General features: G+C 46.6%; 1 protein-coding gene across 2 annotated transcripts in view; it reads left to right on the top strand.

Annotated features, from left to right (window-relative positions):
- NTRK3 (neurotrophic receptor tyrosine kinase 3) overlaps positions 1-25,488 on the top strand; it is a 281,804-nt gene that overhangs the window by 124,159 nt on the left and 132,157 nt on the right. For both annotated transcript variants that reach the window (XM_068537616.1, XM_068537611.1), the window contains exons 6-11: positions 60-202; positions 839-980; positions 1,474-1,770; positions 9,649-9,672; positions 11,105-11,169; positions 11,983-12,085. In XM_068537616.1, the coding sequence (XP_068393717.1) occupies positions 60-202; positions 839-980; positions 1,474-1,770; positions 9,649-9,672; positions 11,105-11,169; positions 11,983-12,085 (774 nt within the window). The remainder of the gene's footprint in view (positions 1-59; positions 203-838; positions 981-1,473; positions 1,771-9,648; positions 9,673-11,104; positions 11,170-11,982; positions 12,086-25,488) is intronic.

The raw sequence follows: 25,488 nt of genomic DNA, 5'->3' as shown, positions 1-25,488 counted from the left end.
AAAGTTTTGGTAGCAAGTATTTGCCTATTTTTTTCCACCCACCCTGTCCTCCCTCCCAGACCTGCCTGAGATCAGCGTGAGCCATGCCAACCTGACCGTACGGGAGGGTGACAATGCTGTCATCACTTGCAATGGCTCTGGATCGCCCCTGCCTGACGTGGACTGGATAGTCACCGGACTGCAGTCCATCAACACCCACCAGGTAGGCATCCGAGGCTTGGGCCCTATCACCTGTTAGTCTTAATGAGCTAAAATCATGAATAGAAGCAAGAGACGTGAGAATAAGGAAGAAGAAGAGGGGAAGTTTGTGGTCCTATTTCTATAGGAAGAAGCACGTAGACTTGGGTTCCACCCAGCTGCAACATTTTCTAGCCAACTTGATCTTGAACATGCTATAAACATCTCTGTACCTTACTTTCCTCATCTGTGAAATGGGTATAATGCTACCATTCATCTCATGGGATAAGTGTGAGTGTTACCTGAGCTCTTGACTGTAGAGAGCTTGGCCCTTGGTCAATGTGCCTTCACCAGCAAGGCCTCCTTCACCTACTGCTCAGCTTTCCTTTTGATTCCTAAAGGTGTTTGGGGGTTAGGTGGGGGAGCCACCCTTGTAGAAACTGTTTGATTGTTGTCTTTTTTTTGTACCATCATCTAATTTTTCTTTTTTCTTTTATCTTTTCCTAAATTTTTATTGTGGTACAGTATACATAACTTAAAATGTACAGTCTTAAACATTTTTTTAGTTATTATAAAATATTAGCTCTATTCTCCATGTTGTACAATACATCCCTGCAGCTTATTTTATACACGATTATTGTTTTTTTTATTGGGTTTTTAGACAAATCTGAACTGGACCAATGTACACGCCATCAACCTGACGCTGGTAAATGTGACGAGTGAGGACAACGGCTTCACCCTGACGTGCATTGCAGAGAACGTGGTGGGCATGAGCAATGCCAGCGTCGCCCTCACTGTCCACTGTGAGCGGATGCCCTTGTTGGGGGCGGCTGGGACCCTGGGGATCTCAGCACAGGAGGCTGGGGCCGGGCAGAGCTGCTGCAATGGGCCTGGTCCACCAGGAGGGGCAGAAAGACTCCTGTGGGGCAGGACTGAGCAAATCAAGACAGTCCTTGGCTAGTAACCCCAGAAAGGGTGTCCCTGTCCCTCAGAAGATGATGTGCCTCCAGCTCAGCTCTGACTTTACTCCTAAGTTGGCCCAAGTCTGCCTTTTGCTAAACCCCTAAAAGGTCATGAGAGGGAACCTTCCAGCTGTAGTGGATCCAGGAAGCTTGAGTGAAGACAGACATCTCTTCCCCTCTTTGGGGGTGGTGTTGCGGGGGAAACCTCTGATTCCCTCAGGTCTTTTTAGAGCTGGGTGGGGAAGAATTGGGTTGCCCACCCCAGCTCCTGGAAGGCTGCTCTGGGACCCCGGAGACTCTGTGTTCTGGGCGTCAGCTGGCCTTTCCCCGGCAGACCCCCCGCGCGTGGTGAGCCTGGAAGAGCCTGAGCTGCGCCTGGAACATTGCATCGAGTTCGTGGTGCGCGGCAACCCGCCGCCCACACTGCACTGGCTGCACAACGGGCAGCCGCTGCGTGAGTCCAAGATCATCCACGTGGAGTACTACCAGGAGGGCGAGGTCTCCGAGGGCTGCCTGCTCTTCAACAAGCCCACCCACTACAACAACGGCAACTATACCCTCATCGCCAAGAACCCCCTGGGCACAGCCAACCAGACCATCAATGGCCACTTCCTCAAGGAGCCCTTTCCAGGTGAGGGCAGGGCTGCTCTGGGGTGACTGATCCCCTCCAGGAGCTCAGGGGCACGGGGAGTGGGGGCTTGAGAGGAGAAGCAGCATCAACACAAACACCGTCATCAACGACAACCAGACACACACTGGAACATACTCAGCCATCACCAGAATTTTGTGCAAACTGGATGAAGTCTCTGATTTCCAATAGCAGTCACAGTGAAAACCAAGACCCCCTCAGAAATACACAGCTGTACATATAAGGGCATATGGTGTTACGGTAGAGAAAGTGGGCACTTGAGAGGTGGATAAGAATGGCGGAGAATCCGGACCCAATTCTTTTTCTTGTTGGGGGACTCTGGGCATGATCGTTGCCTCAATACCCTCATCTGTGAAATGGGCATGATTGTACTTCTCCCATAAGAATCTCGTGACTTTTAAATGCCGTAAAGTAGACAAAGCACTTATCACAGGCTTTGGTACCTATTGGTGGTTTGATGACCTTCCATTACAAGGGGCTTCAGGGTCTATCTGGTTCAACCCCCCATGTAACAGGCAAGTGAACAGAATCTTTCCACTTGCTGGGTAGTAATAAGGCCCTGGCTGGGTTTCCAGGTCTGTGGCTCTTTTCCTCTAACTCCGTGGTGAGCTGATGGGTGGAGGGTACCTGATGCTGTCAGCCTGGATGGTGCTGATTCTAGTGGACGGGGTCATTGAAATGATGAAAGAGCTTTGTTTGAGTATTTGGGAGGGGAGTCTGTCTTTCTCTGTCTGGGCTAGGATGTTTCAAATACCTTCCTGAAGTTAGAGGAGAAGAAAATACTCCCAAGAGTTTAGTGAAAGTGGTTGCAGCATCTCTTGGGGATGGTTTTGGTAGCTGATAAGTTTCTGTCAGTGAAGCCATGTATCTCTGGTGACCTTGGTGATGTCTGCTGGGAACAGGCTAGATGACCTCTTGGCCTTCAATTCCGGGAAGTCCAGGATTCTAATGAGATAAAGGGGAGTGTAAAGACTGATCTCGATCTCTCTGTCTCTCTCTGTCTCTCTCATACACACAGACACACAGGGCAGTGGATGACTAGCGCCGTGCAGCATCTGCTTATGTGAAGGTGATTTCACAGCATACAGATAATCAGAGGGTAGCAGTTCCAAGAGGCCTTTTTAATCTTAGTGCAAGGAAACTCAAACTTTAGAGGCTTTGAGAGAAACTCTGGAGAGATGAGGCTGCCTGAGAAGCTAAATTCTTGCCACTGAGGGCCAGGGGATGGTGGAGCCATCACTCAGGAGAGGACTGAGAACGTGCCGATGTTTGAGACCCTGGCCATCCCATATGGTCCTACATTTCCAACATCATTCCCAGTATGCCCCGTAAGAGGCCTCAGGACACTTCCCACCGTGGGCCACACGGGAGCTGGAAGAGTCCCGGCTCGCACTGCAGAAGCAGCAGCTTTTAGATGCAGAGATACTTTGCTTTTCGGGGCCAAAGTCAGGCTAGGCTTTGTTGGCATAAAGGGCTGGAGTGGCCCTTTGCACTGCTTGTGCCCGTCTAGTGATTAGAGAATGGAATCTGTTTTTAAAGGGGAGAGTCGACACTTCCCGATGGGCGAGGAGTGAAGCCCTCGCCAAAGGAATGCTTCTGTTTCCAAAGGGAAGCTTCTGGGGCCTGGCGAGAGCAGGGAGCCCTGGAATGCTCGGGAGGGAGGGGGAGCCACCCTGGCTTCTGCACGCAGAGGGTGTCCTGGCCATGGGGCAGCAGGAGCAGTGGGCATGGCTTTTCCTTTGTCCTCCCTCCGCTTGGGAGGGAAGCAGTTCTCAGCATCCTTCCAGCCATGCAGACACCTCCTCTGTCCCCAGGAGACACAGCTGCCCCTCCTCTTCATCTCTGGATACGCCTGTCACCTTTTCAGGTCTCCTCAGGCCAGTGGTTCTCAAAGAGTGGTCTCCAGACCAGCAGCCTCCGCATCACCTGGGCAGGTGTTAGAACTCAAATCCTGGAGCCCCACCCAAACCTACTGAATCAGAAACTGTGGGGTGGGGCCCGGCAGTCTGTATTTTAACAAGCCGCCTGCCCCTGAAAATTCAGACGCTCCCTCGTTTGCCATCTCCTGCCGTGGCATTTGGTGGACCCAGGAGGCCAGAGGGAGGGTGAAGTTACAGAGGAACTTCAAGGGAAACAGCTCACCTGAAGTGGGTCCCTCAAACCCATCTACACCCTGCCAGGGCCATCCTGTGCGAAGGTTTGCTTGTTTGTAAAGGAATCAATGGATGATGGAAAGGCAGTGACAAGGAAAAGATGGGCCAGTCATGTCAAGAGACAAAATATCTAGGCATCAGGAGAGTAAATTATCCAGGGGAGTGGACAGTAAACCTCGCCCCTGCTGAGCCTGGATACAAAGGCTCTCGGTGGACTCCTGCTCTTCTCTTGCTGTGGTGTGGGGACGTCGTATTTGTCATCTGTACCCCTCTCGCTCGCAGGCAGCAAAACATAGACATTAAGAGCAAGGGTTCTGAAATCAGACAGATGGAGGTATTATCCTATCTGTGGCCCTACTGGCTCCGAGAATGGGGCTTAGCACATGGTTGGCGTGAGGTGAAGGATGATCACTGCTCGGTGCCTCTGTTTCTTGATCTGTGAAATGGGAATGATAACCAGAGCTCCCGCCTAAATTGCCCTGAGGATGAATGAAGTGATGTCCACCCAGTATTTAGCTCTGTGTCCGGACAGAGGGAAGGTTCAATAGCTGTTGGCTACGACTAGGATTCTAGGTGGAGAGTTTAGGAGTTGAGTTTAGGAGTTCCAGATCTGGTTGTCACTCTCTAATCAAGCTGATAAGTTCTAACAGACAGCCTTCAGGTAGCTTACTAGGATAGTGGGTATGGAGTCACAATGCCAAGATTCAGATTCTCATTCAATTGCTTATCAGCTCTGTGATCTCAGGCAAATTACTCAATCCCCTGCTTCTGCCTCAAAGATTGTAGTGAAGATTAATTCACACATAGTGGATTAATCTACCTAAAATATTTCCCACAGTGCTTGGCACAGAGTAAGCACAGAATTACTGTTTGTTTTTATTATTATATTAAAAAAAACCCACCCAAGGGCAACTGAAAAGAGATTTGTTTCGGGGGAAAAACAGAGATCTGAAGGTGAGGGTCTCCTTTCCTGACTGTTCATGGGCTGGAGACCCACGGGAGAGATTTGATTACATTGAATATATTCAGTGGAGCCGTCTGCAGATGCAGAGGCCTCCATCAGAAGGATTTTTTCAGAGCAGGACATTGAAATGAAAATGTTCGGGAAAAGCTTTTTGTAAACTTCACGTGCTATACAAATGTTGGTGTTTCCTTCTGCATTTCCAAAGAAGCACTAGAATGTTCAGCCTGGAGTTCAGCCTTAGCGTAGGAACCAGTCCCTGGAAAGGGAGATTTGCTCTAGGAGCATGGAATCCTCTTTGGTGTTCCAGGGATCTGGGCCTAAGAGTGGGGTCCATGAGGAGTCAGGGATCTGAGTGTCAGGGGAGGCTGGGGATCATGTTAGGGTCGAGGTGGTACCTGGAAGGTCACCATTTGGGGATCCTTAGATGATGATGTGATAGAAGGAGGAATGTTGCCAAGGTATGTGTGTGTGTGTGTGTATGTGTGTTTGCCTGCACATGTGCAACAAATATCTGAGAACACTTGACAGAACGTTTAGGAGTAAGCGAGCTGCCATAACTCTTGAATTCTCATTTCTTTTTACCTGACTGGGAAGTCTCTTCATCATGATCTTGTGACAGCAGAAACCAGAATTCCGTCAGGGCCCTGGGTACAAACCATGGGGGACACCATTGCCCCAGTGCCCCTAGCCGCATCAAGGCTGGTTTCTTTCCCCAAAAAACTTGTTGAGACTAGAATGTGGTCCCAACCTGCCAGTGCTGGGGGAAAGGAGGCGGCAGCAACGTGTGGCCTTCTGTGCTGGGTGGGCAGAGCATGTGGACGCCTGGCACAGCTCCCTCCTCCCTCCTCACACCTGAAGCCAGGGCATCTTTTCTCGTTATCACGTCTCTGTGCATCTCTCTCTATCTGGACTCAAGCTGCTGCCTCTCTTCTCCATTCTCTGGATCCCACTGGCTTTTCCCACTGGGTTTTTCTTGAGGCATTTGGGATCTGGAGGAGACACGTGCCTTGCTTTCATGCCCAGTTCCTGTTCAGACTCAGATGCTGCCTTGGCACACTGGTCCGGTTGTCCTCCCAGCCTGCTGGTGCGGGCTGAGGTGAGGACCACTCTTTGGTACCATCCTTTTCCAGGGTGAAGTTCTGAGTCCTCCCACAGGTTAGAGAGAACCCAGGAGGTCTGGCTGTTCCAAGGCTTGTGTGCTTCCTGGGTGTATAAATGTTTCCAGGCTCTTGCAAAGGAGATACGCATTCATAGGCTGATTGAGAGATTACAGGGTTTATTTACAGATTCGGCCAAAACATTTGGCTGACGTGAGCATATTCTCTAATAAATGAGAGCCTTATGAGAAATATGCAAATTGGTGTTAAGTAGGAATTGATCTGGCACCTCTCTTTTCTCAGGCTCTGAAGCCAAGGCTAGGGCCCCCTTGCCTCCATCCTCCTCCCAAATCAGCCATTTGGTCACCTGAAGCTTAGAAGAGGGTGGGGGGCCTGAAGGGCACACTCAGGAATCTGGAGAAAGCTGTATTGCTCTCCCGCAAAACAACACAAAATGAATGATGAACAAGCAACCTATTAACAGTGAATTTACTGTGAATACCTATTAACAGTGAATTTACTGTGAATACCTATTAACAGTGAATTTACTGTGAATACCTATTAACAGTGAATTTACTGTGAATAAGACTTTCTCTAAGGGACTCCTTCCCAGAAAGCATCCATTTTCCCCCGCGGGTAGTTAGGGAAGAATATTTGCTGGCGCATACTTGATAGAGCTATGACTACAATGACTGTGAAAGCCTAGCCAAGGGCCTGGTAAATGGAAGACCCGCGGTGAATGAATGAACGAATAAGTTGTTCTTATTTCTCAGGGTGTGGTAGGCTTGTGCCAGGAGGAGGTGGAGTAAAATGCAGTGGTTCTCAAAGGGACCAGCAGCCTCCCCATCATCTGAAAACTTGTTCGAAATGCAAAATTCTCAAGACCTCCCCCAGACCTCCTGAGTCAGAACCTCGGGGGTGAGGACCAATAATCCATATTTCTTTAAAAATTTTTAAAGGATTTTTAACTTTTCATTTTGAAATAGTTTGAGATTTACCAAAAAAGTTACAAAATAGTACCGTGAAAGCTTCCTTATACTGTTCACCCAGCTTCCCCCAGTGTTACCGTCTTACATGACTACAGGGCAGTGATCAAAACCAGGAGAGTGACGTTGATACAACCCTATTACCTGATCTACAGACTTTATCTAAATCTTACCAGTTGTCCCACTGCTGTCCTTTTCTTCTCTGAGATCCAATCCAGGATTATATTGATGCATTGTATTTAGCTGCCGTGTTACCTTATTCTCTTTAAATCTGGGGCAGTTCTTCAGTCTTTCACGATCTGTGCACTTCTGAAGGATCCTCACTAGTTATTTTGTAGACTGTCCCCCAATTTGGGTTTGCCTGATGTTTTCTCACAATTGAATGCCAGTTAGGCATTTTTGGCAGGAACACTGCAGAAGTGATGCTGTGCCCGTTCAGTACGTTGTGTCGGGTACACGACGTCTGTACTTTTTTTTTTATAATTATTTTGAGAATGCTTGTTCCTTTTTTTTTTTTTTTTTAATTTATTTATTTATTTATATATTTTTTGGCTGTGTTGGGTCTTCGTCTCTGTGCGAGGGCTTTCTCAAGTTGCGGCGAGCGGGGGCCACTCTTCATCGCGGTGCGCGGGCCTCTCACTGTCGCGGCTTCTCTTGTTGCGGAGCTCAGGCTCCAGATGCGCAGGCTCAGTAATTGTGGCTCACGGGCCCAGCTGCTCCGCGGCATGTGGTATCTTCCCAGACCAGGGCTCAAACCCGTGTTCCCTGCATTGGCAGGCAGATTCTCAACCACTGCGCCGCCAGGGAAGCCCCGTCTGTACATTTTGTTACCAGTGATGTAAACTTTATCACTTGGTCAGGATGGTGTCTGCTAGGTTTCTCCACTGCAGAGTGACTATTTTTTTCTCCTCGGTAATTAATAAGCATAATATTTTGAAGCTTTGTAAATATCTTGTTTCTTATCATTCTTTCACACATTAGTTTTAGCATTCATTGATGATTCTTGCCTGAAACAAATATTAGTGTGCCATTTGTCAATGGTGATTTTTCTATTTCTATCCTTTTCCTCTACATTTATTAATTGGATTTTATTGTAAGGAAAAGCTTTCTTTTCTTCCTCATTTGTTGATTAAATTACTTCTTTATATCAGTATAGACTCATGGGTATTTATTTTGTTCTATGAATTATAATCCATGTATTAACTTGCTAGGGCTGCTGTAAGAAAGTGTCAGAGACTGAGTGGCTTCAACAATAGAAATTTATTTTCTCACAGTTCTGGAGGCTGGAAGTCTGAGATCAAGGTGTCAGCAGGGTTGGTTCCTTCTGAGGCCTCTCTCCTTGGCTTACAGATGGTTGTCTTCTCTCTGTGTCCTCACATAGTCTACCCTCTGGGTATGTCTATGTCTTAGTGTCCTCTTATAAGGACACCAGTCATATTGGATTAGTTCCCACCCTAATGACTTTATTTTAACTTAATTACCTCTTAAAGACCTTATCTCTAAATACAATCATAGTCTAAGGTACTGGGGGTTAAGACTTCAACATATGAATTTTGGGCAGATATAATTCAGCTCATAACAATCTATGACTGTCATTATATTGTCATTATATTTTGTTGCTCAAATCATCCCAAGTTTGGCCATTGGAGACCCCTTCATACTGGCTCCTGTGTCCCTTCTTCGTGCCCCCATTAATTCTTGAGCACCTTCTTACTTTCCAGTACTGCAAGATGTTCCAAGCACATCTTGTACTTTCTCTGCCCCAGCCCTGGAATTAATGCGTTTCTCCAAGGAGCCCTCATTCTTTTTACTGGAGGATGGTAGTGATCACCTCCTGGATGGTTCTGTGGCATGCTAAAGTTTGAGAATCTCTGATAGAGTGGTTCTGAGCCCAGACTTGGATTTGAATCCAGCTCTATCCCTTCTTAGATGAGTGACATTCAATTAGTTACTTAATTTCTATAAGTCTGTTTCCTTTTCTGTTGAAAGGGGATAATGCTACCCACCTCCTAGGGCGGTTATAAGGATTGATGTATTACATAAAGCATTTTGCACAGCCCCTGGCTCATAATCAATGCCCAATAATGATTGGCTTTCATTATTAGGTGAGCCATTTCTAAAGGCCAAAGACCAAATAACACATTTTCATCTGGGGAGTGGGCAGATTCTAGAGGGATTCCCAAGAACGTCTCAATGACCTACTAGAATAAACTCTACATATCGATCTGAGGACTTGTGTCTTGAGATCATAGCTGGCATTTTCCAGGAAGATCCATGGAAGCCCATCCTGCAGCATTTCTTCTTGGCGCTAATGTACCACCAACGTACCCAACGCTCTGGGCACCTGAGGGCGGGAGGGATGAGGGTGAGATGGTGAGTCTGGATGTAGTTCCTCATCTCATAGTATGGTTTCTAGTCTCCAGGTGGACCAGGCCACCTCCCTTGAAACCAGGAGTTTTAGCTCTTATTCCTTCTCCATTTGGAAGACCACCTTCTGAAGAGTGTGGGGGAGGGGTGACAAGCCAAGGATTTTAGTTTTCAGTTGCCAGGGCAACAGAGGATCATGGTGAGTGGGAGAGATCATAGCTATGAGAAAGACAGAGTGCGACTGTTCTGGTTTTTTATTACGTTTGTTAATGATCTCTTTGTCTTTTTTGCAGAGAGCACGGATAACTTTGTCTCTTGTAAGTCTCTTTTACCTTTTGCTTTGAAAGTGATTTATTCTGATACTTTTGGTAACTACTGAGTCCAAATAGCCCTCTTTCGTATTCTACCAGCATCCTCAGACTCATGGCCGCTGAGAGCATCTGAGTGAACTGTGAAAGGAGAGTAGAAATACTTGAGCGGTTCCAAGGCCACTCCTCTTGGACAGTCACTTGCTGCCTCAGTTTCCCTGCAGTTTTCTAGGGTCTGACCATGTTGTGGGTCTTCCCACCCAGACGGACAGAGGTGGTGTCAGGAAGGATGTGGGGTTCACGTGCCCCAGTAGACCCCTGTTGAGCATCTCAGTTGTTCTTGCAGAGAGACTGTGGAGCCTATACACATGTTAGTGTTTGTCACCTGCTTTGAGAGCCAGGACCTACCTCGTGTGGAGCTGTGATTGACAAGGTCTCCTGATAGGTTCCCCTGTCCTCCAATGAGATTATTGAGGCTCAGGCTATAAGTGATTCGGGGCCAGGACTAGACGATCCCCAAAGGATTTGGCGTTTCGCTCATGGTCTGTGGGGAAACCTATATTTATTCCTTTTCCTTTTGTCCCCTGTGGGAGAGGAACAGGGGCGGCTGAGGCCATTTCTGCTCCCTGTTTGGCCTGAGACAGTAGACAGTCCTGTTTAGAACGCCCCTTGTTGTTTGGCACAGATGTAAATATAACCTGGATTCCTTTGTTTGTCCTCGGTCTTTGAGGACTTGTCATCTCACAGGATGTCCCTCCAGAGAATTTTGAACTGGGGCTGTCTCTGGACAAGGAGGTGATTCTAGAAGTAGGCCTAGTGGATGCTCGGCTTCCCATCCAGGCCTTGGGAAGAGCAGATGTTTCCTAGTCAGATAAACTTGCTGCCAACTGAAGCTGCCATTGTGTTCTGAAACCTGCCGTAGGGCAATGGAGAGTGGGTCGTTTATGGGGCCACAGGCCTCCTGGATCTCACTGAGGAGTGAAGAGGGAACGAGGAAGGGCATGGAGAGCCTGGGACAGGATAAGGGGTTCAGAGAGGAGCTGAATGTCAGCAATAGCTACCATCACCCACGAAATTGGCCGAATCCAGACCCTGGCTGTGATCCCATTTTTTTCCCTCTTATTTATCCAATAGCTCATGGCCCACATTGCCCAGGTTACATTGTTTACTCTGGGATGGGGACTGGGGGACGGGAGCGAAGGTTCCTTATACCTATGGAGTCTGTCTTTGGGCCATCAGTACCCACCAGGCAGCCACACGGGGATCCGGTCTCTGGGGACCCCTGCAAAGCCTGGGGAGGCCAGGCAGTCAGAGTCTGGCTTCAAGGGGATGTTCTCCAGCAAGAACTTTCAAGAGGGCTTGGGAGTTAGGCAGGGACTGTGGCTGAGGCTCTCGTGGCCAGGAAGCTAACTGCTCTTCTCTATTTATGTTTGGTTTTCAGTCTACGAAGTGAGCCCCACCCCTCCTATCACTGTGACCCATAAACCAGAGGAAGACACTTTTGGGGTGAGTCACTTCTTGGTCAAGAGGAAGGTGTTTACTGCTGCAGTAGTTTTTCAGTCTTCTGTTTTAGTAGCTAACTTTTCCCAATACTGCCTTATTTGGAACTCTAGCATATGTGGCATAGAGAAGCCGTGATGAATGACCTCCTTTCAGGTGTTTAAAACCTTCCTTGTTTGATGAGAATAATTCATTGTTTGAGGAAGTCTTTGAGGATCTGCTTTAAGCCCTAGGGCTCAGGAGGAGAACAGTTTGAAACTTCCCACTCCATTAGGAGCCAGCTGGGCCTGATTTGAAGGGGCTGCTCACTGTACAGGCTTTTACAAAAGTCAGAGTTGCTCAGGGAATCTTCTTGGGTGGGAGGTGCCCCCACCCCACGCTCTCAGAGCCTGAGGTTTCTCCGGGGAGAAAAGGAAAGGGGTCTTTTTAGAATCTCCTGGATAAGAATATTATGCAAAGAACGTCAATGTGAAGATGCAAGATTTGCTTGCTAATTAAAACCACAACGGAACAACAGGCAGAAGCATCTCTGGGCTTCCTCCTGCATCTCTTAGGATGGTCCCCAGGTGAGAGGGCTCAGAACACTGAATCATGGAACTTTCTCTAATCAATCTGGGTAATTTATTTTTTGATGTTCTTAGAGTCTCATAAATTACATCTTCTCAAGACTTTACCCAGTCTGAGAAGTTCTGAAGTTCACTGAAGTTTTGGGAGGGCTACAGTTGCTACTGTAATGGGATGTTCTCATCTGAGCATGCGTGTTACTTCATACTCGGGTTTTCTGTAACTGCTCGACTGTCTGTTTTTGGCTCCCGATAGGTATCCATAGCCGTTGGACTTGCTGCTTTTGCCTGTGTCCTGTTGGTGGTTCTCTTTATCATGATCAACAAGTATGGTCGACGGTCCAAATTTGGAATGAAGGGTAAGGTGGGGTTTTCATTCGCAAGGGTCTCATGGGGGAAACATGGCTCCTTTTGATCAAAAGATGCTGTTTTAATCTCTTTGCTCTCTGAGAGGGCTTCAGGGTGGTGGGCTTAAGTGGCCCTGGTGGAGACTCCCATCTACACGTTTATTATTGGTAATGATGGATTGAAGGCAGTGTTGGTGTGAGGACCAAACTGTGGACCACCTGGTTTTTCTGTCATGACTGAAAACATTGCTTCACTGGGCTGGTACAATGAGGATGATCTGGGAAAGAAGTTGGATTTGAGGGCAAATGAAGAGGACTTACATTGCTTTTTATTTTTGGTGGGTAAAAGGACTCTTTGTTTGAGTAACTTGGTTTTTCTCTTGTCTGCACCCTTCCTTGGAGTTGTGATGAGAAGGTATCAGCAGAACTAAATGTAGGATAGTAGACTGTGGCATTGAAACGTTGCCCATGCATGGTATCTCAGCACGTAGCTCTACACAGAGTTCCAGAATGGATGCCAAGAGCAACATGATTGCTAAATCTGCTGGCCAGTTTCCACGACACAGAGTACTCAACCCCATTACAGCTGGGGTGGGATGTGAGACGTGGCTCTCCGCCAAGGCTTGGGAAAAGGGGACTGGCACAAAAGGGGTTAACATGGTGAATTAGCATCCATCTGCCTGGTCCCAGGATGGATCTGACCAAATGGCTCAAGGGAGGCTGGATACCAGTGCTTAAACAGAAACTTGAATTTCAAGATGTACTCCCAGCTGGGATTTCCATTTATGGCTGATGTTAATAGGAGATGGGTGGGGAGGGAGTATGAAGTGTTTGACAAGCCGTCAGGTTCCTGAGCTAGGATTCAGGTTGGAGTCTTCTGGTGAGATTATGGGATCCAGAAAGATGAATTTCTATGACTTCTGCACACGAACGGGTATCTGTGGTTGGGATCTTGACCTGGGGGCTCAGGAACTGAAGGGGAAAGCATGGATGAGATTCACAGGGATAGTGGTCCCATGAACTTATATGTAAATGTTTAATTGTTTGTACATGGTGGCAGGGGGCGGGTTTGGGAAGGAACTAATCCATCGCTTCTATTATATTGTCAAAAGAGTCTGTGACCACCCTACAAGTTTAGAACACTGATATATAGCAAGGGATAGCCATAGAGAACTACTAGAAAGGCAGAAATCATGGGGGAGGACTGTCTGGCTTCCCAGAAGCCTCCTGCCTCTTTCTGCTCTTGGTTGAGCTGAACAAGTCCCAGAAAAGCAAACCAGGTTTTCTTGAAGCATATGAAATATTTTGACCAAGAGAAATACGTGGAAAGGCAAATTATAAAACTTCTCTCTACATTAGAAGTTTGGCCTGAAGCCAGTTGACTTAAACGAGAGGAGACCACGGTCAGCCACCTTGGCTGGAGAGGTTTTATCTACCAGTACCCCACGGGCCAAACAGGGCTTCACAGGTTTGGAAGATCAGTGACCACCATGCAAACTCTGAGCCGTCAGTCTTAGCATCAGCCTTGGGCTCCTGGCTTTGAGGACCTGACACTAATACTCGTGCAACATTTTCCTACCATGGGAGGAACTTTGCTAACTCTTCCTCCCTCCACCTAAGAAAACAGCAGGGCCGTGACCAAAGGGAAGAATGGGGCATTATTGCTCTCCCCCTCGAGAGGCACACCACCAGCTGAGACCCTGCGACAAGACCGGCACCACCATACGAGCAGAGTTTTCCTCTTAATTGTCATCTGTTTTCTGGAACAGCGTGTCCCCGTGTCGGATGGATTAGGCAGCACCCAGGGTGGTGCTTTCCCCTCAGCTGTCCTTGGAGCCTCTCCCAACACCCACTCCCCTTTCCCGGGCTGAGCTGCCTTCATTGGCCCTGGTTGGGCCATAAGAACACGTCCATAAGTTTGGAAGTGAAATATTCCTTAATTTAAAGTCAGGCGACCTGAAGAAGTTGGGCTAGAGTGAGAGGCAAGATGGGATGTTGTATCCAAGGCTGACCCTGTTTAGAATTAAGCCTGCATCTTTCTGATCTTTGTTATGCCTGATTGTATTTAGTTCTCATCTTAGGATGAAACAGCAAATGCCCCAGGCTGCATACACCCTTGAAATTTTATTAGCAGCTGGCCTCCCAGTCCAGAGAAAAGAGCAAAGTTGCGGGTACCAGAAGTCCCCCAAATCTGACTCAGGCGAACCTCCGTCTCTTCAGACCCACCCCTTCCTCACCTTTGAATTTTCAAATCTGGGTTAAAAATCTGTGATGCCACTTAATTGCTCTTTGTTTCCAGCAAAGTTACTTAACTTCTCACAGCCTCTATTCCCGCAACTTCAAAATGATGGAATGATACCACCTCCCTCATTGCATTGCTCTGAGTGTTGAGATCTGTGTGTCATTGACATTTAAAAGGGTCCCTGTGGTTGTCGTTTTCTTCTTTTCTTTGTGTATAAGCCTTTCCAAGCTTCTTTCATTGTCCTTCCAGGAAGGGCTGCCCTCCCAAGACTTAATCATGCCCTCTTTTGTCCCACACAATATTTAGTAAAAATGCTTTTCTTCTACCCTAATCCTAGGGCACTGTCATTATCTCGCTCACACATCATCTGTCCTGTTAGACCAGGAGTGACTTGTTGCAGAAACCCGCAGTCACTCAGCTGAGTATGCCTGAAACTTTGCACAGTCTTTGACAAATTGTTTCTGAACTTAGAAATGAATGACTTTAGTTTTACTCAGAAAACAAGCACAGCTTGTTAATCAGTAATGGGCTAGTTAGGGCTCATTTGGAAATCTGAGATGTCTGGGCAGTGGAGGTAGAGCGGGGATGATCTGGGAAACTCATAAATAATTCCCACCCTCCACATCTGAGGGCCTGGAACACAGTGTATGGATGAGGAGGACTTATTAAAATGAACTTCCTTCTGAGAAATAAAAAAATATATAGAAAAATACCGACATTAGTATAACAAACACTCATATTCCTGTCACTTAGAATAAGTAGCTGAAGCTGTCACTTCTGTTACATCTAATGTTTTATTCCTATTACTGATAAAACGAAGATGGCTTTCACTGTCACCCCGGTCCCATTTCCGCTCCCATTTCCATAGGCAGTCATTAGCTTGAGATCACTGTGCATCCATCAGTCCACTTGTTTTTGTCTCTCTCCCTGTATCTCTGTGTCTCCTTCTCTGCTGTCTCTGCACACTCGCCCTTCCCGCCATGGCTCTCTCCCAGCTGACCCCATACCCTGCAGACCGCCAACTTAGCAACTGCCTCTACTCTATGGCAATCCTAGTGGCCAAGTCTGGTAACCAGCTCAATTTTATAATTCTACTTATGTATATGTATATATATGTTTTGTTTTGTTTGTTTTTTTTCCAAATCACAATTGCATTTATTCATAGACATCTAGAAGACAATCAAAAGTATATTTGTCTCTTATAGACCTTATTAATAAATTTTATGTGGGTGAGAGAGCTTGTGTCCCGAGAGTTTTAAACAGCATGATTAAAGACTGTAACACTCCCAAGAGTGGTCACAGATAGGTACAGGATGTGAAGAAAGATATACATATATACATACACATATATATATGTCTACATAAGTGAATACATTTACAAGATGCATTACTTTGTGTATGTTTTAATTTGTACACGTGTTTATACTCTAAGCACCCTTCTGCATCTTCTTTATTTGCTTGTCACGTGTTAGCGATCTCTCCATGTTGGTACATATAGGAATTCCACTGGGGACCTATTTTATGGAAGTTGAATGTATTAACCAGAGTTTATAGAAATGAACTGAAAATGCGTTGTCTCAGACACTTTTTTACTGTTATCAACTGCCACCTTGTTGATCAAAATTCCGGCCTGGGGAGAGGTCAGGATTCTGCCCTGTGGAGGGATTAGGATTCGAGCTCATCTTCTTTTATAATCACAGAGTTTCTAAAATGGGGCTGAGTGTCCAGTGGGCTTTCTTTGGACTGTGGATGAAGCCCCGTGCTTTAGAGTGGCAGGATGATCCTGAAGTATTTGGTGTGGTGTGGGCACTGACCAGTCAGAGCACATACTACCCTCCTGCTGGAGCCGGCACCCGGGGACTCCCTGCTGTGCCAGGTGTTAACTCATAATCATGCTGGATCACGGGGTGGTTGAGTGGTGGGTGGTCGGGAGGTTCAGGGCAGGGGTCGTTTACTGGGAGGGACAGAAATATATCAAAATATGTCAGTATCTTAACTAACTATATTGTGCCGGTGCATCCTGGGCCTGGAAGTGACATGGCTTAGAATTTATTCCATGCTCATCCTCATATAATATTTTAAAATTAGACATCAAAAGATCATGACAATGATCTAGCCGGGCCCTGCAGTGTCATTATTTAGAGATGAGAAACTGAGGCATAGGAGGCCCAAGAAAGGAGGTGACCTGCTCTGGTTTTCAGTCTGGTTAAGCTGAGTTGGTTCCAGAATGGACGTTCTACCTTGCATTCTCAGTCACTTCTCATGGCAGCTATCAATAGAATGACCTGACTCCTTGGTCTTGGCTGCCCCACCGTGAACATCCACAGTGCATCTGCCATCTTTATTTCACGTGGTTGTTAGAACGATAACCAGGTAGAAGATGCTAGTGTGTCTTTAAATACTTAAACATGTCCTATAGTTTTCATATCAGGTGACTATCATTATTATTTAATGGAGAAAGAAGCAAACGTGTGGGGTTTCTGCAGGCTGTAAAAAGGGCATACATTATTTGGTCTCTCTTGTCTGACTACCTCTTAAGCATCTTTATATACGTCTAGATCAGAGATACTGTGGGAGTGAACTTCATACTTCTTGACTCCCTCTTACTGTCACAGAGGAAACAGAATAATGGTTTATTAGAGTTGAAACAGACCTTAGACTTATTAGGCAAATGTCCCCATTGTACAGGTAAGGAAACAGACCCAGAGAAATGAAACAGCATGCCAAAATGCACGGCTAGCTAGAGCAATGCTGGCCTGCTTTCCCACCTGCATGCTGTATGCAGAGAGCCTGGGAAGGTCTGGGAAATGAAGCCGGATTGTGAATAAATCAGGTCTGCTCTTCCAATACTTTATCTAATTATCTTTGAATGCTGTCCTGCTTCAAAGGGGCTTTCAAACATGTCTCTTATTAATCCTCTTTTCTCAAGCTGGGACACACCTGGCCTGGGGAAAAGGTGGGAGCTGATGGAGGAGTCTTGCTTCCCAGGCTTCGAGGACTTCCTTTGCCTCTTTCTGGACACGTTGGGGACTTCATGGCAAGGCAGCAGAAGCCAGAAGGCCGGGAAGGACAGGAGTCTAGAAAGGCTGGTTGGGCTTCCGGTAATACCTTAAGTGCTTCATCTGCTTGCCTTCCATCCTAATGGTTGGACGTGTGCTGGTGCCTCTGATGGGCCTGTGGATGGGCACTCCAGGATTGTTCCATTGTGAATTAGCATCAGCTAATAGGTACTTAAAGTGGTTGCCTGTTTGATTATGATTGGGGGTTATTAACATTTTTTTTTTCCCATAAACAGATGGTAACTTCTCTCCAAGTGGATTGTCCGAGTCAGATTTGGAGGGACTGATTGGCTCCTGCCAAAAGATCTTGGGGGTGGCTGCCTGTGTTGAATGGCCCTGTTATCCCTCTGGTTTAACTGCTCGGTTAACGGGAATGATTAGACTTGGGAAGGAGTCATTTCTGCCCGCTCTCCTAACCTTGGAACATTGGACTGAGAAGGGTTTCTTCCAGCTGGATGGAGGTAGGGCTGGGATCCTGACCTCCTAATGTTTGATGCTCTAACTGGCATTTCTTCTTCAGCTGGGATAGAGGGTCCCTGTATCTATAGCCGTGAGCACAGAGCCAGGGAATTGATACAATGAGTGTGGGGTAGAAATAGAGAATTCTGAGACTACTGAAAGGTGACCTTGACCCTAGATGAGGTCACCATTAGTGCCACTGATAAGGCAGCTATTTTGCCCTGAGAAAAACACTTATCTGGCCTTGATTTAATGGGGCGTCAGAAGCCAAGAGCAAGGCAGAAGTGAAACTGAGTGGAGGACTTGGGTTTCCTGACTTCCTGAGGTAAGTCTGTTTTTCCTTCTTGCTTGTTTTTCTTTCTTGACTTCCTTTTCTATTTCCTCCTCTGAATTGAGGTATGCAAGTGAGGAAGGTTACCCCTGGCCTTGGCAATGACCCTGTGCTTGGGATTCCCGGTGGAAGATGCCTCTTTGAACATAATTTTGAGACTGCTGTTATCCTCAAGCCCTTGGATTCTCCTAACAAAAGTTTCCATGCCCTTTCCCTCTTTTCAGACTCCTGGAGAGACCCTCCAAGCCCAAGGAACACCCCTAGCATTCGTTCAGGTCTAAATAAAATAGGTTAGGTGTGTGGCCAACCCACAGGCAGGACATAAAGTAATCAAAGCCAGGAGTCTTCTGCTTCTCTTCTTCTGCTTTGAACTTCATTTCAAATTTCTGGTTGCAGATGCAGTCCCATCCCACTTGGTTTCAGAGTTCTAGAATGCGGTGCCCAGAGGGTTGAGAAAGCTGGAAGGCAGTGTGTGTTTTTCTGGCATGCCTCTGCTGCTCTGTCTTTGTGGGATCTTTGCAGGTGTGCAGTGAATGGTCCTGGAAGGTCCGCACTGTCACCGATGGTTGTGTTAAGGCTGCCCTGCTCTGTTCCTCTCTCTCAGGGCACCAGGGAACCAGCTGTTCTCCAACACCGACTCTTCTATTTGAAGAGAAATCCCTGGAAATAGAGTCTGATACAAAATGGTCCTCCTCTGTGGCTACCTGCTCGCGCGCTGTTCCTGGCAGGCCCCTGCCGCCTGTACAGCAGGGCCAAAGGTGGCCAATATGCTGGCTCCATAGCCAAAGCCATTGCCTCTGATTCATTTGATTTTAGCAACAGGACAGTTCTTACTAATTCATGCCATTGCAGCAGGTTCCCACAGGGTTAACAGCCCTTTGATACCTCAGGTTAGAAGTTCTCAGCCGCTCGTCCCCCACTTTACATGGGACAGAAGACTACCAGTCTCATGCCTTATACACTCCTGCAGGTGTAACCAGGCTTTTGGACAAAGGCTGGCCCTTGCTGTAGCTTCGCACCTAAGAAAAATATATCCGCATACGAGTTAGCAAAAGAGATTTTTAAAACTAGGAATAAAATCAAATCCATACTAATTTTTATTCTTAAACAATTCACAAACTTTAGTATTTTATTATTCTTCCAAAGTCCTGGTGACACACTTCCTCACTGACCCAGAAATCTGACTGTATCCTGGCACCAGGATGGAAAACTAAGAGGGGAAGGGGCTGCCGGCCTTGACTTTCTCACAGTGTTCTTGGCCCGATGTGGTTTGCACCCCTGCACAGTCAAGTTGCAGAAACAGCTCCAACAGAATCTCCTGTCTTCTTATGGCACATTCTTTCCATCTCTGTATCTTCTCCTGTGGGTCCTGGGGGCTTTCACTTGCCCAGAGGAGGAAGGACCATGGGCTTTGGTTAATGAGAACCTCCCACATGGCTGCAGCGCCCGAGCCCTGGGTTCACACAGCCCATTCTCCCCTGAACTCTGCAGAGGCGTTAGGATGTCCAAAGAGCGGCCCTCGGAACCACAGGCAGCAAAGCAGAGATCAAAACAACTGCTGATGGGGAAACACGATTTTGGACTCGGGAAGAAAAACCACACACTGAAAACAACGTCAAACAAGCAAACTGCTGCAAATCCCTGGCCCCAGCTCCTCCTCACCCCGTTGCCCTTTGTGCTGTGCATCCATCGTGGGGGATGAGCTGGATGGGGTGGGGAAGGAGTGTGCTGCAGGAGGAGAAAGGGCAGCCTGCATCCGGCTGGGGCTCAGCCACCACTGGTGTCTGCCACTGCCTCCGGCCCCAGAGCAGCCAGAGGAAAGAGAAGAGCTTCCGGTTGGTCTCGTCCTGGCTCTTTCTCTTAGAGGGCTAGTGACACCCTCTCTTCCTCCCTTCCCTGATACCCCGTGTGTTTAGTATAGAGAGAGATTCACGAAGTCACTCTGGTGCACACCCCTTTATTCTTTTCTCTTGTATTAATTCTGCTGCCACAAGCCAGAGAGGGATTTGCTGGCATCCTTGCACTGGTCTCCAAACCAGCTTCCTTCCTGACAGGCCCGGCTGCCTAATTTATGGGACCCAGTGCAAAATCTTCCAAAAGCACTAGAATTGCAGGACAGCTACAGCAGAGACTTATACCCCAATCATGGGGCTCTTCTGAGCATGGAGTCAGGGTCAGGCCCGTGAAGCCAGCTCTGCTCCCTGAATACACATTCCAACGTGGTTTCAAGCCCTAGCGCCTTCATTTTTTTCATGAACGGTGAGGAAGGAAACCGATATTTCTATGCTTCCTGTTTAGAGAGGAGCTGGGATTTGGGGTAAAGATAAGAGTATCAGCTGATTTTTCACTTCTAATCATAGCAAGGAAAGAGAATTGGGGGCATTGGGCATTTATTGAGTACCTACTGTGTGCCAGACACATATAGGCACACATAGGCATGTAAGGTCTAATATACCTTATAATATTTAGTCCTTATGAGTGGCTGTTCTTCCCATTGTAAAGGCAATAAAGCTGCTCAGAGTGGTTAAATTGCCCCATGTCATGTGGCTGGTGAGTAAGAAAACCAGGTTTTAAATGAGGTCCCTCTGAAGCAATGGTTCTCAATCTTCACTGCACGTTCCAATCACTTGGTCAAATTGTATGACTCCCTCGGCCCAGGCGGCACCCCAGACTGATTAAATCCGATTCTAGAGGCGAAACTCAGGCATGGGCGTGCTTTTTTCAACATCTCGGGTGATTTCAATTGTGCAGCCAAGGTTGAGAACCAGTAGCGTAAGGCCAAGATGCAGCTGCACGTTTAATTACTTGCCCAGGTCCTGTATGCAGTCTGTAGACCAGTATATCTGGTCACCTTGGGAGCGTGTGAAATGTGTAGATGCCTGGGATCCCTCCACACCCACTGGGTCAGACCCGGGGTGAAGTGGGGGGAGATTTTTGATGCTCACTAAGGTTTAGGAACCACTGCACTGAATCCTGGGGGAAAGCTGGGGATCTTATGAAAATGCAGATTCTGGAGAAGGACTGAGAGTCAGTGTTTCTAACCAGTGTCCAGAGGATGCTGCACCAGGGCCCAGAGTTCAGGGAACAAAGGACGAAGTGAAAGCCTCAGGCCTGTGACCTGGGGACTTAGGTCACATCTCTGTGTTCCATTTCTTCCTGTGCATCATTCGCAAAATCAGCCGGCCTCAACCGCTGACTCTGCTAGTTGGAATAATTTGACCATACGATTACAAAATAGAGCCACGACTTCTAAGGCAATTTTAGTTCTACCCTCTTTGGGTAAATAAGCCTTGCTTCTTTCCTAAAGCAGTTCCTAAAGCGGTGGCTTCCTTGGTTCATACCGAACTGCCACCTCCTTCCACACAAGGGCCCTTGTGAAGCCTGCTGCCTCTGTTGATCTTAGCACAAGCGTGAGGTCCATCAACGCAAGGGCTGGGGGCAGAGCCCCAGGGAGGCCAGCAGTCAGTGGGCGGGCAGCATTCCCAGCCCGGGGTCCCTTGTGTAGCTGGGCAGGCATTCCTCTCCTCTTCTAGAAACTTCCACGTCCTGTTTCCTCTTCCTTCCATAGCTGATCTTGGAGGTAACGTTGGGAGCTCCAGGAAATGGGAGCAGCTTGGGCTGGCAGGCCCTGAAGTGGATCAGGGCGTGTTGTTTGGTGGAGGAAGCCTAGTGGGTTAAGTCAGTGGTGGCCCAGGGCACCTGCCAGCCTCAGAGGCACTGCTCTTGGTGGCTGGAATTTTGTTCTCCTCAGTCCTGCCACTCCAGTGGTATTTACATTGGACACCTGCCCTGCCCTCCCAATTGACTGTGGAATAAGAACTGCATAGTTGGCCGAAGACTGGAACGGTTTCCTTAGCAGTCCCGGAAATGCTGAGCCTCCCTACCTGACGGGGATCTTGGGTCCAGAGGGGCCTCTGTGCTGTAACAGCGATGCACACCTGTTCCCACGTGGGGGAGAAGAATGCCAGCGTCGGTCTGTCTGCCAGCAGGTCTGACATGAAGCCCCGAGGAGGGTGCCCAGGTAGTTCCAGGAACTACCTTTCCAAGTGAATCCTTCCGAATCAGTTGAGTTCAGTGGGTTGGCCTTGGGCCAGTGGAGGGGTGCCAGGGGGCACCCCCATTGTTGGCTTAGTCTTTAAGAAAAGCAGGCAGGATTTGAGTACTGTTATTGACCATGATATGAGGAAATGGCTCCAAGTGTCCCAGCCACTGCCTGGGCTGGCTTTGCGGGGCTGGAGGTGGGGGGCGTCTGGGGGACACTCTGGCCTGATTGGGCTGTGTTTGGAGCTGGAGGCCTTCTAAAGAGAAGCACAGTCAGAAATGAGGGGCTGTCCGAGGGAAAGGGAAAATGGACACTCAACGTTTGCTGTTGCTGAGTGTGTGGACCGAGCCTGCCTTTCTGGAAAGTGGTTTGGCAAATTTTATTAAAAGGCTAAAATCAGAGGAAGCCCATGTCCCAGAAACTCCACTTCTGAGAATTTAACCTCAGGTAGTGATCACCAACGGCTGCCCATATTGATGTGTGTTGGGCGTTCATCCCACCGTGACTTATACAGTCAACTCGATCAACTAAGAATTGCTTAAATATAATAAATGGTTGGTTGAGCACACTGTGGTTCATACAAATGATGTAATTTCAATGAGGACATTAAAAATGACAATTTTGGGGGACTTCCCTGATAGTCCAGTGGTTAAGACCCTGCGCTTCCCACGCAGGGGGCGTGGGTTCCATCCCTGGTCGGGGAACCCAGATCCCGCATGTCGCCCAACCAAAAAATGAAAAAAAAAAAAAGAAAAAGAAATGACAGTTTTTAAGAGCAAATTTTAAATATTTCTGTAAGGATATGCATGCAAATAGTAAGAAAGCCCAATAATGTAAAAGATAATGGAGTAAAAGTTACTCTCAATCTGCCTAATTTCCTGCTTCTGAGGTAATAACTATTTAGAGGTTCTGTGTATCCTTGCCGAGATAGTCAGTGCTATACAAGGAGAGATGTTTCCCGTTGCTTTTATACAAATGCCAGCTTGTATTCACATTGTTCTGGACCACATTATTTTTGGTAACTATCTTTGAGATTATTTCATATTAGTTCATAGAGATCTACTGCATTCTTTTTTTCTCTTCTTTCCAGCTTTATTGAGATATATTTGACACACAACAATGTGTAAGTTTAAGGTGTACAGGGTGATGATTTCATACATGTATGTATTTACTGCATTCTTTTTTTAACAGTTGAACATCAAGAATGATATTTGAGAGCAATATTTATTGACATGTGAAAGTGTTCATATGTATACGTATTTTTAAATTGGGGTATAGTTGCTTCACAATGTTGTGTTAGTTTCTGCTGTACAACGAAATGAATCAGCTATACGTATACATATATCCCCTCCCTCTTGGACCTCCCTCCCACCCCACTCCCCCATCCCACCCATCGAGGTCACCACAGAGCACCGAGCTGAGCTCCCTGAGCTATACAGCAGGTTTCCACTAGCTATCTATTTTACACATGGGATTGTTAATCCCAATCTCCCAATTCATTCCACCCCCTCTTCCCTCCCCACCGTGTCCACACATTCGTTCTCTATGTCTGTGTCTTTATTCCTGTCCTGCAAATAGGTTCACCTCTACCATTTTTCTAGATTCCACATGTATGCGTTAATACACGATATTTGTTTTTCTCTTTCTGACTTACTTCACTCTGTATGACAGACTCCAGGTCCATCCACGTTTCTACAAATGACCCAGTTTTGTTCCTTTTTATGGCTGAGTAATATTCCATTGTATATATGTGCCACATCGTCTTTATCCATTCATCTGTTGATGAACATTTAGGTTGCTTCCGTGTCCTGGCTATTATAAATAGTGCTGCAGTGAACATTGGGGTGCATGTATCTTTTTGAATCATGGTTTTCTCAGGGTATACACCCAGTAGTGGGATTGCTGGGTCACATGGTAGTTCTATTTTTAGTTTTTTAAGGAACCTCCATAGTGTTCTCCATAGTGGCTGTATCAATTTACATTCCCACCAACAGTGTAAGAGGGTTTGCTTTCCTCCACACTCTCTCCAGCATTTATTGTTTGTAGATTTTTTTGATGATGGCCATTCTGACTGGTGTGAGGTGATACCTCATTGTAGTTTTGATCTGCATTTCTCTAATAATTAGTGATGTTAAGCATGTTTTCATGTGCCTCTTGGCCATGTGTATGCCTTCTTTGGAGAAATGTCTACATAGGTCTTCTGCCCACTTTTTGACTGGGTTGTATGTTTTTTTGATATTGAGCTGCATGAGCTGTTTGTATATTTTGGAGATTAATCCCTTGTTAGTTGCTTTGTTTGCAAATATTTTCTCCCATTCTGAGGGTTATCTTTTCGTCTCGTTTATGGTTTTCTTTGCTGTGCAAAAGCTTTTAAGTTTCATTAGGTCCCATTTGTTTATTTTTGTTTTTATTTTTATTACCTTGGAGGTGGGTCAAAAAACATCTTGCTGTGATTTATGTCATAGAGTGTTCTGCCTATGTTTGCCTCTAAGAATTTTATAGTGTCTGGTCTTACATTTAGGTCTTTACTCCATTTTGAGTTTATTTTTTGTGTATGGTGTTAGGGAGTGTTCTAATTTCATTCTTTTACATGTAGCTGTCCAGTTTTCCCAACACCACTTGTTGAAGAGACTGTCTTTTCTCTATTGTATATTCTTGCCTCCTTTGTCACAGATTAGGTGACCGTAGGTGTGTGGGTTTATCTCTGGGCTTTCTGTCCTGTTCCATTGATCTATATTTCTGTTTTTGTGCCAGTACCATACTGTCTTGATGTCTATAGCTTTGTAGTATAGTCTGAAGTCAGGGAGTCTGATTCCTCCAGCTCCGTTTTTCTTTCTCAAGATTGCTTTGGCTACTCGGGGTCTTTTGTGTTTCCATACAAATTGTAAAATTTTTTGTTCTAATTCTGTGAAAAATGCCATTGGTAATTTGATAGGGATTGCATTGAATCTTTAGATTGCTTTGGGTAGTGTAGTCATTTTCACAGTATTGATTGTTTCAATCCAAGAATATGGTATATCTCTCCATCTGTTTGTGTCATCTTTGGTTTCTTTCATCAGTGTCTTATAGTTTTCTGAGTACAGGTCTTTGCCTCCTTAGGTAGGTTTATTCCTAGGTATTTTATTCTTTTTGTTGCAGTGGTGAGTGGGATTGTTTCCTTAATTTCTCTTTCTGATCTTTTGTTGTTAGTGTATAGGAATGCAAGAGATTTCTGTGCATTAATTTTGTATCCCGCAACTTTACCAAATTCATTGATTAGCTCTAGTAGTTTTCTGGTGGCAT

This window comes from Eschrichtius robustus, chromosome 1, assembly GCF_028021215.1.
Source record: "Eschrichtius robustus isolate mEscRob2 chromosome 1, mEscRob2.pri, whole genome shotgun sequence".
NCBI lineage: Eukaryota > Metazoa > Chordata > Mammalia > Artiodactyla > Eschrichtiidae > Eschrichtius > Eschrichtius robustus.
Note: the sequence above shows the minus strand (reverse complement) of the source record. Positions and strands in the feature narration are given on the sequence as shown.